The sequence below is a fragment of the Dermacentor albipictus genome, chromosome 6 (genome assembly GCF_038994185.2).
Source record: "Dermacentor albipictus isolate Rhodes 1998 colony chromosome 6, USDA_Dalb.pri_finalv2, whole genome shotgun sequence".
NCBI lineage: Eukaryota > Metazoa > Arthropoda > Arachnida > Ixodida > Ixodidae > Dermacentor > Dermacentor albipictus.
This window is the reverse complement of record NC_091826.1, coordinates 111,428,325-111,446,776: the sequence shown is the minus strand read 5'-3', so window position 1 is coordinate 111,446,776 and position 18,452 is coordinate 111,428,325. Positions and strand designations below refer to the sequence as shown.

Sequence of the window (18,452 nt, the reverse complement as noted above, 5' to 3'; positions counted from 1 at the left end):
GACCCAGTATTACCCTTGGACACTTCACTCCCCTTGATAGAGGATTCGAGGACCGAGTACGCCCGCGACGCCATCGCCCACGCTGACTATGTGCGCCAGCTTGCCCGTACTCGTCTCTTGGCATCGCAGGAATCTCAATGGCCCGCGTACAATCGCCGCCATTGTGACACATATTTTTCACCGGGTTCTCTCGTGGTGCTTGGTCCCCTTGCCGCCGAGTAGGGCTCTCCGAGAAACTTCTCCTGTGCTACAAAGGCCCTTACCATGTTCTTTGTCAACTGACGAATGTCACTTTCGAGATAATCCCCGAGACCTCCGCCATGCCACTCGGTTCCACATCACCTGACGTCTTACACGTCTCTAGGCTTAAGGCTTACTGTGCCCTTAGCGATGGCCCCGTCTGAAGCACCTGGACAGTGCTTCTGCTGCCGGGTGTCGTGTTACGGTGGGAAAAGAGAACAAGGTCGTTGACGGTGAAGAGGACGAAGTGGCAAGAGCCTCTCGGGATTCTTGGCACCTGTTTATATAAGCTTTGTAAATACAACGTGTAAATAGTTGTATACTCATGACAATATTAAAGAGCGAGGTTCGTCTTGTATTAGCGACACACATTTGTTTTACTTTTGCATGGTGTGATTAGGGTGTTGAGCGATTGAAGCTGTTTTGTTGTTTGTGCATTGGCGTGCTTGTATATGTTGCAGTGTTATACAATAGAGGATAAACAGTCGAAAGTTGACGCTCCCCTTCTTTCCCTTCCGTTCTTCCTTGTTTGAGCCAGAGCGGTCATATTTATGGTCTACTCAGCAAAGTGAACATTCCAATGGACTCCGATAACGGCGAGTAATGGGTAGGCTGCGGTAGGGCATGTCATAGGAGGAGTCGTACTGGCGTCAGGGCGATCAATAAAGCAGGCGGTGGGGAGGCCCAAGTTAGCGACTTCCTGGCGAACCACAGACGGGATTAGGGATACCGTTTTGGCGCAGTTGTCCCAAAGCTTCGGCTGGGGCAAGGCGAAAAAATGCAGCTTCGAGTTCGCGACGCACAACACGAATCACGTTGTCGCATGAAGGTGGCGGGCTGTCTTGATCCATGCGGGAGGATGCCGCGGCGGTATTCGAAAGGCGGAGAAAACTGAAGGGCGACACGGCTGTTTAGCTCAGAACAGCGGCAACCTTTTATGATGGTTGTGGACAATAGCAACGCTGTTAAAACTATTTAAAAAGATGTATTTGCATATATAAAAAGTTCTCGGAGACGGAAAAGAGCTCAACCAGGCTGTGTCAACTTTTCGTCGTCATCAGGACCATCCTTGGTTGTCGCTTCGCCTCACCGTAACGAATGTTCAATTCAAGAGAAAGTCCGAGTTCGTGAGATTTGTGGGCCAAGAATACCTATCTGGGTCTGATAAAGTGAGTTCGAGTGAATGCGGCTGAGTAGAATTTTGCGGAGTTTGAGTCTGAGTGAGCCTGGCTGATTACAGTTCTGGTGGGTCTCTTTCCAGATGTTACCACTTCAGTGAGTCTGAGTCCGAGTCACCTTTAAGCAAAAAATCTAATTTGCAAGCGTGTCTGAGTTAGCTCCGAACACTCGAGGAGAGATGTTGATAGAATTCGCGAAAGGAATAGGCTGCAAATAATGAACACCGTCTTCAGGAAGCATTGGAACAAAAAGTGGACCTGGCAAAGCCCTAGTGGTGAAACAAGAAATGACATTGATTTCACACTTTCTGACGATGCTAGCGTAGTGCTGGATGTAGAAGTATTAGGTAGGGTTAAGTGCAGTGGTCATAGGTTAGTGAGGACTAGGATTCGCCTCAATTTGAAGAGAGAAAGAGTGAAATTCGTCAAGTAACAGGCCAACCTAGACGCAGTAAGGCTAAAAGCAGACCATTTCAGGTTGGCACTTGCAAACAAATATGCAGCCTTAGAATATAGTGATGATGATGACATAGAGGTAATGAATGAAACCGTAACTAGGCTGGCTTCAAAGGCAGCACTTGAAGTGGGACGTAAGGCACCAAAGCAACCAGTAGGTAAGCTCTCCCAAGTAACAAAGGACCTAATAAAGAAACGACAAAGAATGAAAATGTCCAACTCAATAGATCAGATAGAATTCCCTGATCTGTCAAAACCGATCAACAAGGTGAAGCTATTATCCGAAACTATAGCATGAGGAAGACTGAAGAAGCCGCAAAAAATGGACACAGCCGGAAATCAGTGAGAAGGATACTTGGCCTAGGACAGACCAAGATGTATGCACTGAAAGATAAGCAGAGTAATATCATTAGCAATCTCGAAATATAGTAAAAGCAGCGGAACAATTTTATACTGACCTGTGCAGTACCCAAAGCAGTCATGATACCTCCATTTAAAGTACTAATGAGCAGGTTACAGAGGCTCTTTCTATAACTAGCGATGAAGTTAGAAGGCCCTTGCAAGACATGAAACGGGCGAAAGCGGCAGGGGAAGATGGACTACCAGCCGATTTAATCAAATATGGAGGAGTCATAATGCTTGAAAAACTAGCGGCTCTTTATACCAACTGTCTATCAACTTCAACGGTCCCATAGAACTGGAAGAATGCCAACGTTATACTAATCCACAAAAGGGAGATGTTAAAGAATTGAAAAAGAAATATAGGCCCATTAGCTTACTTGCAGTATTCAACAAAAAATATAAAATATTCAACAAGATAGTCTCCAATAAAATCGGGGCAACACTGGACTTTAGTCAACCGAGGGAACAGGCATCTTTCAGAAAGGGATGCTCTATACGATGGATCCCATACATATAAACAATCAGGTAATCGAGAAATCCGCAGAGTAAAATCAGCATGGCTTTCATAGATTACGAAAAGGCGTTTGATTCAGTAGAGATACCAGCAGTCACAGAGACATTGCGTTATGAAGAAGTCCAGGACTCTGTCTCGTACGCTTGGAAATATCTTGTAAAGTATCTAAAGAGATTCCACAGCTACCTTCATTCTCCACAAGTACGAAGACACCTGTAAAGAAAGGGGTCAGACAAGGAGACGCAATATCTCCAATGCTATTCGCTGCGTGCTTGGAAGAAGCATTAAACTGGGAAGGCTTAACAATAAGAACGAATGGCGAATATCTCAGCAACCTTCGATTTGCAGATGACATTGTTGTATTCAGCAACACTGCGGACGAGTTACAAGAAATGATTGAGGACCTTAACAGGGATAGTGTAAGAGTGGGGCGGAAGATTAATGTGCAGAAGACAAAGATAATCATGAATAGCCAGGCAAAGGAACATGATTTCAAGATTGGAAGTGAGCCTCTAGAGTCTGTGAAGGACTACGTTCACCTAGGTCAACTAATCATAGGGAACCCTGACCATGAGAAGGAAATCCCCAGAAGTATAAAAATGGGTTGGATCGTATACGGCACACATTGTGAGATCTTGACTAGAAGTTTACCTTCTTCATTAAAAAGAAAGGTGTGCAATCAATGCATTTTACCGGTGCTGACATATGGAGTGGAAACTTGGAGGCTGACAAAGAAGTTCGAAAACAAGTTAAGGACCGCGCAAACAGCGTTGGAACGAAGAATGTTAGGCGTAACCTTAAGGGAGACAGCAAGAGAGTGTTGTGGATCAGAGAGCAAACAGGAATAGCCGATATCTTAATTAACATTAAGAGAAAGAAATGGAGCTAGGCAGGTCATGTACTGCGTAGGTTAGATAACCAGTGGACCATTAGGGTCACAGAATGGGCGCCAGGAAACAGGAAGCTCAGTCGAGGACGACAGAAGACTAGCTAGGGTGATGAAATTAAGAAATTCGCAGGTGCTGGCTGGAATCGGTTGGCGCAGGACAGGGGTAATTGGGACCACAGGGAGATACGTTCGTCCAGCAATGGACATAAAATGGGCCGATGATGATTTTACCGACCTATGGTCAAGGGTGTAAAAGCAGAACAGCGTGGCAAGCTTTGACAGTGCGAAGGACACTAGACAATCAGTGTTGTAAAATGAGTTTGCAGATTGAGCAAATGGTTTATTTGAAGCTGTAGAAAACGTAGGAGAGAGATGGCAGCCTTTTCAGCGTGAGGTTGAGGACGAGTGTGAGGGAGGGCGATCAGAATTTTCAACTTGAGGGTGAGGTGAAGACGGTACTAGCGCCGTGCGTGAGGGTGAGGGAGGAAAAAATGAGGACATTTGCGCAAAGCCACTAGGCCATCACGGTGGGTTCTGTATAGCTGTCTCGTGCATCAGTACAGTTTGCTATTGCCCTGTCTCTAGAACCAGCCCACCTTCCTCGGCAAGAAGCCAACCGAGCGGGCGGGGAGCAGACGCACCCAACCCCCGGAAAAGAAAGCGCACAAAATTCAGCTTTATTATAGAAATAATGCTCTTGGAGGCGTATGATTTAGCTGACCTGTAAATATCTTTGCAAACATCACGTACATCGCCTACATAGACAGGGACCAAAAGAACGACGAAGACAAGTGCTTGTCTTTGTCGTTCTTTTAGTCCCTGTCTATGTATACGCTCTGTAAGTGATGTTTGCAATGGAATAGCAACTAGCCTGTACCCAAACCCTGCTTCTGTAAATAATAGTTACCTTTCTGTTGTTTCACTGCAAATCATACTTATTGTGAAGCAGCATATATCCATTTCGGAAGATCGGCCAAGAACAGTTACGCGTCTAGTGACTCATTGTGACTGAATCCTCCTCCAAAAGGTCAGGCAAACCAAAGATGCCGCTAAGTATAATCATCTGCTCTAAGGAGAGGCTGAGTTCCTCTACAGATGCCTCTGAGGCGACAATACGTGTTCAGTTGTATACACGATTATTCTAATGCGTTAGCACTGGCAGTGTGAAAAGGAGAGTGCGTGTATGAACTGTGGGAAGCCGGTGACATGGTAGAGACGGGGACATTAGTAGCGCGAGGAATCAAATAATTATCGAAAATTTGCGTGTTATCTTCTTGATCAGTGAATTGACGGCACACATTGAATTTGACGTACCTTAGCCGGGGAGGTTGCAAAACGCATCCACTTGAATGTATTTCAAGCCCGGCGATGAAATAACGTACGCCAAACCATGGGCAGTTTGGCAAAAAGAGCTTTGCTCCAAAACGCTCATGCAATGTAAATCCAGCGAAAAAAAAAAGGCATTTGACTTCGAAACGACTATGCGTTTTCTCGTATTAAGATTTGTTGACACGCCGAAGTAGGCAGTTGTCAATTCTTCCGAATAAAACGCTCATGCAATGTAAGGCCAGGGAAAAAAAAGGCATTTGACTTCGAAAAGACTATGCGTTTTACTCGTATTAAGATTTGTTGACACGCCGAAGTAGACAGTTGTCTTCCAGTCTTCCGAGGGACACTTGGCGCATTGGCAGCCCACCTCATCTTCACCTGTCTGCGTCGTTACGAACCTTGACGTCTCCCTATAAAGGGAACATCTTTTTACAAATCACGACGTACAAATTTTTGTGGTACGGTGAACACTGTCCGGTTCGCAGAATATTTGGCAAGTTCGTTTCGGTCTTCTTTCGATGTAGCGGCGGACTGGTGGAAAGCATCTGTCATTTACGGCCAAACCCCGTCCTCGAATGCGTAAACTGAGTCCCGACTTTCGTAAGTCATTTCTCTCTCTCTCTCTCTCTCTCTCTCTCTCTATATATATATATATATATATATATATATATATATATATGCTTATCAGTTTTCATTGGCATAAACATGGCGTTAGATACAACCCGACGTAACAGGCTTATGCATTAACAATTGTTTGAACTTCGATATCTCAGACAATTCGATATACCCCAATTTACACATAACTTGAACGAACCTTTATAATGCGTTCATGCCCTTGGAGATGGTGAACCGTGGTGATGCACAGCTTTCTCATCTCCAATAGAAAAAAAGAAACTAATTTATTACATTGCATTCAAGCATTTATTGGAATGCATTTACTGAAGGCACTTATCGAAAGCAAAACTACGCGTAATGCGCAGCACTTTTTCTGCCTTGTACTAGACAGCTTTTTCCTGCCGTTTGAATTGACTATATTTTTTTAGCGTCAGTGAAAAAGGCGTATTCGATACTGTTGGAAACTATAAATCACGGTAAACTACCAAGCAACATGTGTGGCGATATACAAGCGGCTTTATGGTACTTGCCGCGGATGCCCCGAGTTCGACATATTCAATGTCCAGTTCGTTATGTGTGGGTTGTTACGTAAGCGTCGGTCAGGAAATTTCAAGTGTATTATGTATAGATAATCTCGCTTCACCCGAGTTCACTCTATTTGGTTTTGCCTGTAAATCATGCGCCGATGCCATACGTAAGGCACGAGATGGTGGTACTACGGATTTGTGCTGTACGAAGAACAAATTGTTCCGCATGTCCCCGCGGCAGCAGCCGACGAGCCGTTATCGCGGTGCGTTGCTCAGCTCGAGGTCACCGGTTCGAACCCCACCACACCGGCCGCATTTCTAGGAGGGCGGAGTGCAAGAACGCTGGTGCGCGAGCCTAACTGAAGGCACACGAGTTTTTTCTTTCTTTTTATTTGCATTTAAATTAAATTATGGGGCTTTACGTGCCAAAACCACTTTCTGATTATGAGGCACGCCCTAGTGGAGGACTCCGGAAATTTCGACCCCCTTGGGTTCTGCAATGCGCACCTAAATCTAAGTACAGGGGTGTTTTCTCATTTCGCCCCCATCTAAATGCAGCCGCCGTGACCGGGATTCGATCCCGCGACCTCGTGCTCAGCAGCCCAACACCACAGCCACTGAGCAACCACGGCGGGTCTATTTGCATTTGGCCGTCATCGAAATGCGGGCACCGGTACTGGGTTCGACCTCATCAGAGCACCTCCGTAGCCACTGCCACGGAAATGAGCTTTAATGCATGGACTATGTTTCATCTTCACGCTTGCGGCTTCAAACGATCTTCCGGCCTTATTTAGTAGTCTGTATTCTTGTAAACGTCTAAGCACTCGCAATCTTCTATACGCAGCAAGAGGATTATAGTCTACACCCACACGCGTTTATATTGAGAATTGATGCATTTATAACGCTTCATATAATACTTAACGTGATCAACAGGCAGTCACCGATCCATTTAAAACTTGAAAGATGAAGTCTACCCAAATGCACGCACGTCCCATCACTGTTCCATCATTCTCACGCACAGGTGAACGGTCCTACGTGTTCGCAGCTTCCGCAGACACTAGCGCCACAGTTCCCTCTAGTAACCGTGACAGGAAGCTCCGCGGAATGGAAGCCTTGCACCGCACCCACGCCACAAGTGCCTACCTGTGTGGCCAGCTCCTTGTGGATGGCGGCGACGTCGGAAATCATGAGCGCGTACGACTGCCCGGCGCCGCCGACAACTTCGGCGCAGCGTCGCAGGTACAGGCGGAGCCTGCCGCGTTGGGCGAGTTTCAGGACGTCCTTCATCCAGCTCAGCACGCGCTTGTCGAGCGTTATGTACAGGGCGTTCTGGCGCGCCGGCAACAGCGGGTCCCGGCCCACGTGGAAACCCCAGAGCAACGGCAGACCTACGCCCAGCGACGCCCTGATCATGGAGCGGAGCAGGTCGGCGCGACTCGAGGCCGAAGGGTTCGGCCACTTGAGGCCCAGTTGCCGAAGGAATTGCTTCATGTCCGAGGTGCCTTCGTGCATGCCCTGAAATAATTGCCCGCCGCAGCGTGAGAGGTCAGTGGGCAGCCACTTTTGGGGTGGCCAGATGAATCTAAAAGTGTAATCGACTGCAAGTTTCGCAGCCCTATTGAAGTGTCTATACGTAGTCGGGAAAAACAAATTTAAACCTATATTACGAGCATAGTATGTTCCAAAAAAGGTTACTCAATATGCGGGTAGTTCAGCCATCCTGCGTGCCGAAGCATTCAAGGTAGGCAGAATAGCCACTGCTGTTGGTTGCAGTAAACACGCTCGATCCGGCGGTGACAGTGCGCTTTCGTTCATTCCACGTTGTTGGCGGCAGCAACACGTTTGTACAGGTATAATAAATATTCGAGCAAACAATGATTCCTGCTCAATAAATGTTGCTACGAAGTTGCTGCATTTGTACTCGATAAATAATCCAAGGTTTCCAATGAGAATTTTGCTTTCTTTAAGGTAATCGCGCCGAAATAGTTTCTACAGATGGCTGAGGAATTCTGCACAGCGCAATTTGCCTAACTGTATTGTTCTGCCCTGATAGATGTTTTCCGTTTCCCGCCCGATTCGTGCAATTTGTTGCTCGGCGTACGCTGATATAGCCGCCACTCAGCAGCGATGAGAAGCAGAACGATCAATAATGACAAGGTAATAATCGTGACAATGCGTTGCTGAAACCGAAACAAACAAAAAGAAGGTCCTGCAAGAAGACTGCATCAACCGACATGACACGCAGTGCATCAACACGCAAGAGATCTTCAGACTACCAAATAGCGACGAGCGGTGGTCCGCGGCAGAGACGCGGAGGGCGGAAGCGCAGCAGTGAAGTCGAATTTCCTGCAAGAAGGATGCTTTCAGCGCACGTGACCGTGTTTTGGCGAATGAGGGCACGAGTGACACGCGAAAACGGACGTTCAACTGTGCTCCCTTGCGTGCATCATATGCAGGGGCACTCACAATGTGGATAGCGGTTTTAAGCACACCTCAATAATGGACGCGGGTCGCCAAAAAAATATGGTACAGGCCGTATCGTGGGACCATTTGAACAGGAACCATTTTGTGTGTGCTGCAAACGGTGGTTCGGGTACAGAAATGACGTAACGATACAGAAGTTACATATATTCACGTATCAGTAAGCTTACATGCTTAAGTTACAGCTAGCTCCCTATTCCTAAGGCGCATTTGTTTCGCAGATGGTGTTTCGGCACTAGGCTACAGAAATGACCCCCCCCCCTCCTATTGATGGGGCCAGATACTGCTCTACGCCACTCTAATGGCTCTTACGGCTTGCCCCAATCTCCTGTGCTTGCGCTCCTTGTGAAGACGGACAAGATCGGCCATGGTGAAAGGGTTGGAGATCCCTCGGTCTTGCTGGCCGTGTCTCTCTCCGCCATTTCGAGACGACGCGTGTCAAATGCGGGGGGCAAGCACAAAATTTCTCCTTAGCACACTAGCGTTCTGAGATGCCTGGCCACGGTCACTGGATAAAAAAAAAGTGCGGCCTGCCGCCTGCATTGAAAACGGTGAGATCCGCTGCGGCACCACCAGGTGGGGGCTGTTGTCTGGGATCGGCATAGAAAATGCGTGAAGAAAGCACATGGAACGCCGTCGCCCGTGGAAGCCGACGCGCCGAGCCGCGACAGCTAGCGCCGTTCGGCCAAGCCAAGCGGCCGAGAATGCAACCATAGAGATGCAACTATATGGCTGTCACGTTCGCTCTCATTTCAGCCTGCCTGACGTGGCAGTCCTCACTTTTTTCAAGCGAAGCTGGTGTTGACTGACAAGCGGCGTTGTCTTGGTCTCGCAAAAACTCAAGTGCTCCCAGAGCAGAGCCGCTGTGGGAAAGGGCGGTTGGATGAGTTCGCAGCTGCGCCGACGCCGCAGCGTGAGTCATTAGCAAGGAATACAGGTGCATTGGCGCGCGCTCACGCCACGCGCGCCACCAGAGCCGTTTCCCTTCAGCCGGGGAGGGAAAGGGCAGTAGAGGGTTTCGCGCGCACTGCGCCTGCTTCGCTTCGTTCTGTCTTGGAAAACGGATGGGACGGCCACGCATGGTGCGTTCCCCCGAGGAATGGGCAGCATTCGATGAGCAGCGGCGAGAATGAATGAATGAGTGAACTTTATTCCCCTTTTAAGGAAGGGGAGGGGCCATGGGGGAGAGAGGGAGGTCTAAGTACTCCAATCCCAGCAGGCGTCCGTCGCCACATTATGTGGCTAGAAGTCCGTCTACCAGTCGTGGTAGGCCTCCGCTACCTCCTCAGCCCACCTCCGGACTCGGTCCTGTAGGGTGGGAGTGGAGCTGCGCAGGGCAGTCTCCAAGTTATGCAGCGGTGGCGTAGAGGTAGAACACCCGCCTCGCGTGCAAGAGGTCCGTGGTTCGAATCCCGATGCCGGCAATTTTCCACCGGATTAAAAAAAAAATCCGCGTGTTGATAAAATTGCACAAACAGGCCTGGAGTGTGGCCTGATCCCGGTGACCAGGACCGGTAACGCACTCCCTCACCAGAGCAGGATTGGCCACCCTGGTGCAGTACTTGGCCACAACCTCCTATATGAACACAACAATCAAACCCCGGCGCGCAGTCCCCAGCAGCTGCGCAGCAACTGACCACGGCGGCGGTCAGACCTGCGACGCAGCAGAGGGTGCTAAGAATCACTGGCTCCGGACAAGCCGCCATTGGAATATGAACCTGGCAACGTTTAACGCTAGAACGTTATCTAGTGAAGCGAGTCTAGCAGTGCTATTGGAGAAATTAGAGGGCAGTAAATGGGATATAATAGGGCTCAGTGAAGTTAGGAGGCCAAAAGAAGCATATACAGTGCTAAAAAGCGGGCACGTCCTGTGCTACCGGGGCTTAGCGGAGAGAAGGGAACTAGGAGTCGGATTCCTGATCATTAAGAATATAGCTGGTAACATACAGGAATTCTATAGCATTAACGAGAGGGTGGCAGGTCTTGTTGTGAAACTTAATAAGAGGTACAAAATGAAGATTGTACAGGTCTACGCCCCTACATCCAGTCATGATGACCAGGAAGTCGAAAGCTTCTATGAAGACGTGGAATCGGCGAGGGGTAGAGTGAAAACCAAATACACTATACTAATGGGCGACTTTATTGCCAAGGTAGGCAAGAAGCAGGCTGGAGACAAAGCAGTGGGGGAATATGGCATAGGCACTAGGAATAACAGGGGAGAGTTATTAGTAGAGTTTGCGGAACAGAATAATATGAGGATAATGAATACCTTCTTCCGCAAGCGGGATAGCCGAAAGTGGACGTGGAGGAGCCCGAACGGCGAGACTAGAAATGAAATAGACTTCATACTCTGCGCTAACCCTGGCATCATACAAGATGTGGACGTGCTCGGCAAGGTGCGCTGCAGTGACCACAGGATGGTAAGAACTCGAATTAGCCTAGACCTGAGAAGGGAACGGAAGAAACTGGTACATAAGAAGCCGATCAATGAGTTAGCGGTAAGAGGGAAAATAGAGGAATTCCAGATCAAGCTACAGAACAGGTACTCGGCTTTAACTCAGGAAGAGGAAGTTAGAAGCAATGAACGACAATCTTGTGGGCATCATTAAGGAGTGTGCAATGGAAGTCGGTGGCAACTCCATTAGGCAGGATACCAGTAAACTATCACAGGAGACGAAAGATCTGATCAAGAAACGCCAATGTATGAAAGCCTCTAACCCTACAGCTAGAATAGAACTGGCAGAACTTTCGAAGTTAATCAACAAGCGTAAGACAGCTGACATAAGGAAGTATAATATGGATAGAATTGAACATGCTCTCAGGAACGGAGGAAGCCTAAAAACAGTGAAGAAGAAACTAGGAATTGGCAAGAATCAGATGTATGCGTTAAGAGACAAAGCCGGCAATATCATAACTAATATGGATGAGATAGTTCAAGTGGCTGAGGAGTTCTATAAAGATTTATACAGTACCTGTGGCACCCACGACGATAATGGAAGAGAAAATAGTCTAGAGGAATTCGAAATCCCAAAGGTAACGCCGGAAGAAGTAAAGAAAGCTTTAGGAGATATGCAAAGGGGGAAGGCAGCTGGGGAGGATCAGGTAACAGCAGATTTATTGAAGGATGGTGGGCAGATTGTTCTAGAGAAACTGGCCACCCTGTATACGCAATGCCTCATGACCTCGAGCGTACCGTAATCTTGGAAGAACGCTAACATTATCCCAATCCATAAGAAAGGGGACACCAAAGACTTGAAAAATTATAGACCGATCAGCTTACTGTCCGTTGCCTACAAACTATTCACTAAGGTAATCGCAAATAGAATCAGGAACATAGACTTCTGTCAAGCAAAGGACCAGGCAGGATTCCGTAAAGGCTACTCAACAATAGATCATATTCACACTATTAATCAGGTGATAGAGAAATGTGCGGAATATAACCAACCCTTATATATAGCTTTCATTGATTACGAGAAAGCGTTTGATTCTTTCGAAACCTCAGCAGTCATGGAGGCATTACGGAATCAGGGTGTAGACGAGCCGTATGTAAAAATACTGGAAGATATCTATAGCGGCTCCACAGCCACCATAGTCCTCCATAAAGAAAGCAACAAAATCCCAATAAAGAAAGGCGTCAGACAGGGAGATACGATCTCTCCAATGCTATTCACCGCGTGTTTACAGGAGGTATTCAGAGACCTGGATTGGGAAGAATTGGGGATAAAAGTTAATGGAGAATACCTTAGTAACTTGCGATTCGCTGATGATATTGCCTTGCTTAGTAACTCAGGGGACCAATTGCAATGCATGCTCACTGACCTGGAGAGGCAAAGCAGAAGAGTGGGTTTAAAAATAATCTGCAGAAAACTAAGGTAATGTTTAACAGTCTCGGAAGAGAACAGCAATTTACAATAGGCAGCGAGGCACTGGAAGTAGTAAGGGAATACATCTACTTAGGGCAGGTAGTGACGGCAGATCCGGATCATGAGCCAGAAATAATCAGAAGAATAAGAATGGGCTGGGGTGCGTTTGGCAGGCATTCTCAGATCATGAACAGCAGGTTGCCATTATCCCTCAAGAGGAAAGTGTATAATAGCTGTGTCTTACCAGTACTCACCTACGGGGCAGAAACCTGGAGGCTTACGAAAAGGGTTCTACTCAAATTGAGGACGACGCAATGAGCTATGGAAAGAAGAATGATAGGTGTAACGTTAAGGGATAAGAAAAGAGCAGATTGGGTGAGCGAACAAACGCGAGTTAATGACATCTTAGTTGAAATTAAGAAAAAGAAATAGGCATGGGCAGGACATGTAATGAGGAGGAAGGATAACCGATGGTCATTAAGGGTTACGGACTGGATCCCAAGGGAAGGGAAGCGTAGCAGGGGGCGGCAGAAAGTTAGGTGGGCGGATGAGATAAAGAAGTTTTCAGGGACGGCATGGCCACAATTAGTACATGACCGGGGTTGTCGGAGAAGTATGGGAGAGGCCTTTGCCCTGCAGTGGGCGTAACCAGGCTGATGATGAAAAGGGCAGTCTCCCACAGCTCCTCGCTACTAATTAATGATTTGAGCATGCGGCTGGGAGTTTTGATGGGCATTGCTACATGATATGGGAGAGATCTGCTATTGGGACAGGGCAAAAGCGACACTTGGGTGTCGGGTATGGGGCGGGAAAGAATAAGTGCAAAGTGCGCAGGGTAAGGAAAGTTCGAGTTTGTAGTTGAAGCCAAGAACTCGCCCGTGAAAGGGCTTGCCGTCAGCGCGCCGATCCAGCCGTCAGAGCCACCAGAGCCCAGGCAATCCGACGGTAACGAGAAGATCCCGAGATGAGGGAGCCGAAGGCCGAAGCAATCCGGCACCTTACCTGTGAGTTACTTAACCGTAACGAAGATCAGGTGCACGCAGGACAAGCTTCGCTTACCCGCATTTTCCGGTAAGGGAAGGTTCGTTATTATTTTATAGCGAAGCTGTATATGGCTAGGGTTCCGACCTTTCTGCGGGAGTAGAAGAGGTTGGCATAGACCAAGAAATCGATATAGCTAAGTGCAGCTCTCCGACGTGTTGGCGTCGAGCGACGCTCACCCACGCGTCGATAACGTCGGACTATGAATGCTAATGGCGCGCCTATAGTCCCACGTTATGTGTGCGCCTCTATACTGCGGCGTCAACACCGCCTAGTGACGTTATCGGCAGTAGCATCCTGGCCGTGCTTTGGGTAGGACGCGTAATGTACGCACTGAGGAAGAACAGCGTGCACTCCAAAAGCGACGGCGTGAAAAGAAGCGGCTACGAGCGTGAAGGCGGCGGGAAACGCCAAGCGCCCATCGGTCGACGGGCCTGGACCGTCGCGTAGCCGCATTTCCGTCCGAGGAAGAACGGCAGCGAATCTTTCCAGCATCGTCGTTCAGCCCATGGCCGTCTACCATAGTGACGATAAAGGAACGATAACTATGGTAACTGTAGCAGGCATGTGACGCCCCCTCAGGTATAATATTCGTTCGCCGCCAGGTTCGGTGGCCTGCCAAGCTCGGCAGGCAACATTGGTCACCACACCTAAATAAACACCGACGAGCACGGCTGCTCGCCGGTCGTCATCGTTCAGCATCGCCATGCTGTGGAGCGTCCGTCTATCGGAAGGTGCCTCGAGCCCTCCCTTGTTCACGAACCCGGGTGGATCATGACACTGGCGGCGAGGATGGGATCCTCGTGCCACTCGAGCCCTCCCTTGCTCACGAACCCGGGTGGGTCGTGACACTGGCGACGAGGATGGGATCATCGTGACACTGGCGACGAGGATGGGATCCTCGTGACCCTGGCGACGAGGATGGGATCCTCGTGACAGTAACAAAATAAAATAAAAGACGGGAGAATCACGAAGTCACGTGTACGTGTCTGTATTCAATCAGTATAGTAATCGCCATAATTAAATCAACATAGTCATCACTATACAGAGCTTCGCTGGTCATCCACCTTCACAAAGTGGAATGGTAAGGAGGGACAAGTTTATTAAAAACACCAGTCAGTGAACGTCAGGAGAGAAATGCTTCTCCCCCTTCACCCCTAGCCGTAGGCCGGAATACCTTGAGACACAGCAGCAGCAGCAAGGGCTTGACCGATGATGCCCTTCTGGACGTTGGGGTCTGGGCTGCGGAGCAAAGCCTCCCAGGATTCTAGAGTGCGCGAGCTATCATGCTTAGACGGACATGTCCACACCATGTGAACCAGATTTGCTGCCTCATCAGAGAATTTGCACTTTGACCTGAATACTCCTGGATGCCACTTGCTGCAGAGTACGGGGTTTGGAAAAAAACCCGTCTGTCATTTCCTCCAAATAACCTCATCTTTCTTACTGAGCGTTTTGTCCACTCCCGGGTAAATTTGTCGATTTAGTCGGTAGTGTACTGTGATTTCCTGGTATGCGCGCATATCCTATCTTCTGTTTATTGTCTCGGTGATTTTGGAGCTTTCGATTGTCGACCGGAAAGTGAGAACTCGGGCGACCGAATGAGCCTCCTCCTTCCCTCTAAGTCCCTGGTGAGCTGGTGCCCAAACGAGCAGAACAAGCTGCCTGGGTCCTCCTTCCCTGTTTAATATACGGATGGCAGTCTCCGTCATCCTCCCCGATTCGTGATTTTTCACAGCGTTTTCTGAGTCGCTGATGACCACATTTACCCCCCCCCCCTCCCTTTGGCTGACGGCCAAGGCTATGGCTACTTCCTCAGCTTCAACCGTCTCGACGCCACTGACTGTGCAGCACGCCACCGGTGTTCCAACTTCTTTCACCGCCACGGCCACGTGTCCCGCTTTGCTATCATATTCTGCAGCGTCCGTATATAAGAAGTCCTGTCGACCAGTATATCTATCTTGTGATGCCTCTGCCTTGTCCTTACGTCTGCCGTCGTGAAAGGCAGGGTTCATGTTTCTGGGTAGCGGAGGTATTTTCATCTTGTCCCTGATCTGTCTGGGTATGTCTCTTGAGCGCACTTGCTCATGTTTGGGCTAGTAGCCTAATTTCTCTAAAATTTTCCTCCCTGTTTTAGATCCAAGTAGCCTTTGATGCTGCGCGGTAACGGCAGCCTCAATCAGTTCCTCGAGAGCATTCGACACACCTAGCTTCATAAGTTTGTCGGTGGGCGTGTTCGGGGAGAGTCGGAGCTCGACCTTGACACTTTTTCGAATAATGATTTCGAGCTTGTTCCGTTCTACAGAACTGAGCTTGAGGTAGGGTGCCACGTACACTATCCCACTGATTACGAAGGCTTGTGCTAGCCTCAGGCGATTCGCCTCCTTCATCCCAGCGTGCCTGTTCGCTATTCGTCTGATGAGACGACACGTTTCATTTGAACTGGCTTCTAACCTAGCAAGCGTTTCCTAATTTTTCCGGCTTGCCTCAATCCTCAGCCCGAGGACGCGGATGTTGTCAACCGCGGGGCTCTCTACGTCGTTGACGTACAGGTGGATGCCCGCCTCGCGCTTTTGGTGAAGCCGTCGTTTTCCGGGGGCGCATCAGGAACAGTACTTCCGACTTTTCGGCCGAACATTTGAGTTCTCTGGGTTTTAGGTATTCCTCAATGATGTCAGTTGCAATTTGCAGTGAGCTTTCAATTTGCCCGTCACTGCCCTTGTTTATCCATAGTGTTGAGTCATCCGCGTGTATGGTGTGGTTTAGATTCTCAATTTCCCCCAACCATTCGGGGAGTCTGATTGAAAAAGGTAGGTGATAAAACCGAGCCCTGCGGCGTCCCCACGTTACCCAGTTCAATGTTCTTTATAGATTCTTCCCCTATTTTGTGAGTGGCTTTCCTGTTGGTAAGAAAGTCCTTGATGTAATCGTACACTTTCTTCCCGACATTTAGCGAGTTCAAGTTCTCTAAGATGGACACGTGCCCCACGTTGTGAAATGCCTTTGCCACATCTAAACCCACGATCATTTTCGTGTCTCGCGTTTGCTTGTCTATAAGTTGGTCTTTGAGCTGCAGCATCATGTCGCATGCCGACAGCTTCGGTCGAAAACCGATCATGCTTCCGGATACAGTCCATTTTCCTCCATGTACCTATTGAGCCGCGCCTGAACGACGTGCTCCATAAGCTTACCCACGCAGGAGGTGGGCGATATAGGCCTGAGGTTCTGGAAGCCCAGTTTTTTACCCGGCTTGGGAATGAACATGAGGTTGGCGAGTTTCCACTCCTGCAGTATCGTCCCCTTCTCCCAGCACCCCTGCATGTACATTGCGAGGGTAGCAATTGCGCTGTCGTCTAAATTACGGAGCATTTTGTTGCTCACTCTATCCGGCCCTGCCACTGACTTAGTCCTCAGCCAAATTAATCTCCGTTCGGACCTCAGCCAGGGAGATTAGGGCGTCTAATTTCCATTTCTCTGCCCCTCCGTAGTCCGCGAGGGATTCAGGTCCGGCGGAATTGATGTACTTATTCCTAACTTCTTCTAAGGGTTCCTTCTTAGTGCCATCAAATTGATGCGCCATTCTTTCCCGCTGTTGTTTGCACGCTAACTTTGTGCTATCCGGATCTAAGAGGTGGCGAAGAAGTCGCCATGTCCCCGCGGTACTCATATTCCTCTCCATCTTATCGCAGACGTTCCCCCAATTTTGCTTCGTGAGCGCGATTGCGTGCTCTTCAATTTCCTTATTTGAAACCGCTATCTTTTTCCTGATATTTCGATCCCATCTCTTCTGTCGAAGTCGGTCCTCCAGCCTTTTCTTTTTCCTCCAGAGATTAACTAATCTCCTGTCTACCGCTTCGTTGTCCCCCTCAATTTCCACCGCTTCGGTGGTGTCTTTAACAGTGCGCACTACACCCTCGCTCCGCTCCGCAATATTAGAGATGGGAGCCGGGTCCTCACTGAGTGCCCTGAAAAAGTCCCAATGTACAGCCTCTACCCTCCTTTTCCAGGAGGTTGTCGGGCCTCTTCTACCACCACTTCTATGATTTCGTGATCGCTGCCTAATTCTTCGTTTGTATTGCACCACGTGGCTTTAGTGCCGCTGCCCGTCAAGGTGAGGTCGGGTGTCGCATCACACGCGACACTAGTTCGCTTCCTCGTAGGCTGCATCGGGTCGATTATTAAATCCAGAATATGAGTTTGTATGTCGTCCCATAATTTCCTACCTTTGATCGAAGTCTGCTTATATCCCCATGCCGTGTAGTGAGCGTTAAAGTCCCCCACTATCAACAGCGGTTTCTTCTTAATTTTGCGTCGCGTCGTCGCAAAGAGATTCCCGAAGTCGAATTTTCTTTGTCTGGGAGAGTTGTAGACATTTAACACAAACAAGCTACCACCTCTCTTTCTTCGCGGCATTAGTTCTACGAGAACGTTGTCGATTTGTACACTCCAGGTGTCATGCTGCACCCGCTGAAACGTTTCGCCTTTAGGGTGGTTTAGGACGTTTAGGGTGGTCACCTGCGTGCTTTCGCCTTCTCCTACATAGGATTTGTGCCCCGACAATTTCGCCTTTATGCCGCATTCCTGTAGTGCTATTAGCTCCGGTCGATCCCCGTTCATCAAAAATTCCCGTAGGACCGCACGCTTGCGCGTGAAGCCTCAACAGTTCCATTGCCAAACGGTGTTTTTACTGGATCTGTGAGCCGTGACTGCCAACTAGCTGATTAATCTGATTTCCTAATACTTGCTGGGTAAGCTGTTCATATGCCCGGTCCATCTTCGCAAATTCTGCCTTAAGTTCTTCAATGAGTTTATTATCCCTCTGATGCAGTCGCTCTGTGAGATTGTTATCTCGCTGATGCAATTGCTGTGTCAGATTTTGAAACAACCCCAACATGCGTTCCTCGAAGACCTTGCACC

The 18,452-nt window shown here is 48.6% G+C and overlaps 1 protein-coding gene across 2 annotated transcripts in view; it reads right to left on the bottom strand.

The window, feature by feature from the left end:
• The window catches only part of LOC135913292 (uncharacterized), a 50,017-nt gene that overhangs the window by 18,489 nt on the left and 13,076 nt on the right, over window positions 1-18,452 (bottom strand). For both annotated transcript variants that reach the window (XM_070520929.1, XM_065445877.1), the window contains exon 3: window positions 7,294-7,665. In XM_070520929.1, coding sequence (XP_070377030.1) covers window positions 7,294-7,665 — 372 coding nt within the window. The remainder of the gene's footprint in view (window positions 1-7,293; window positions 7,666-18,452) is intronic.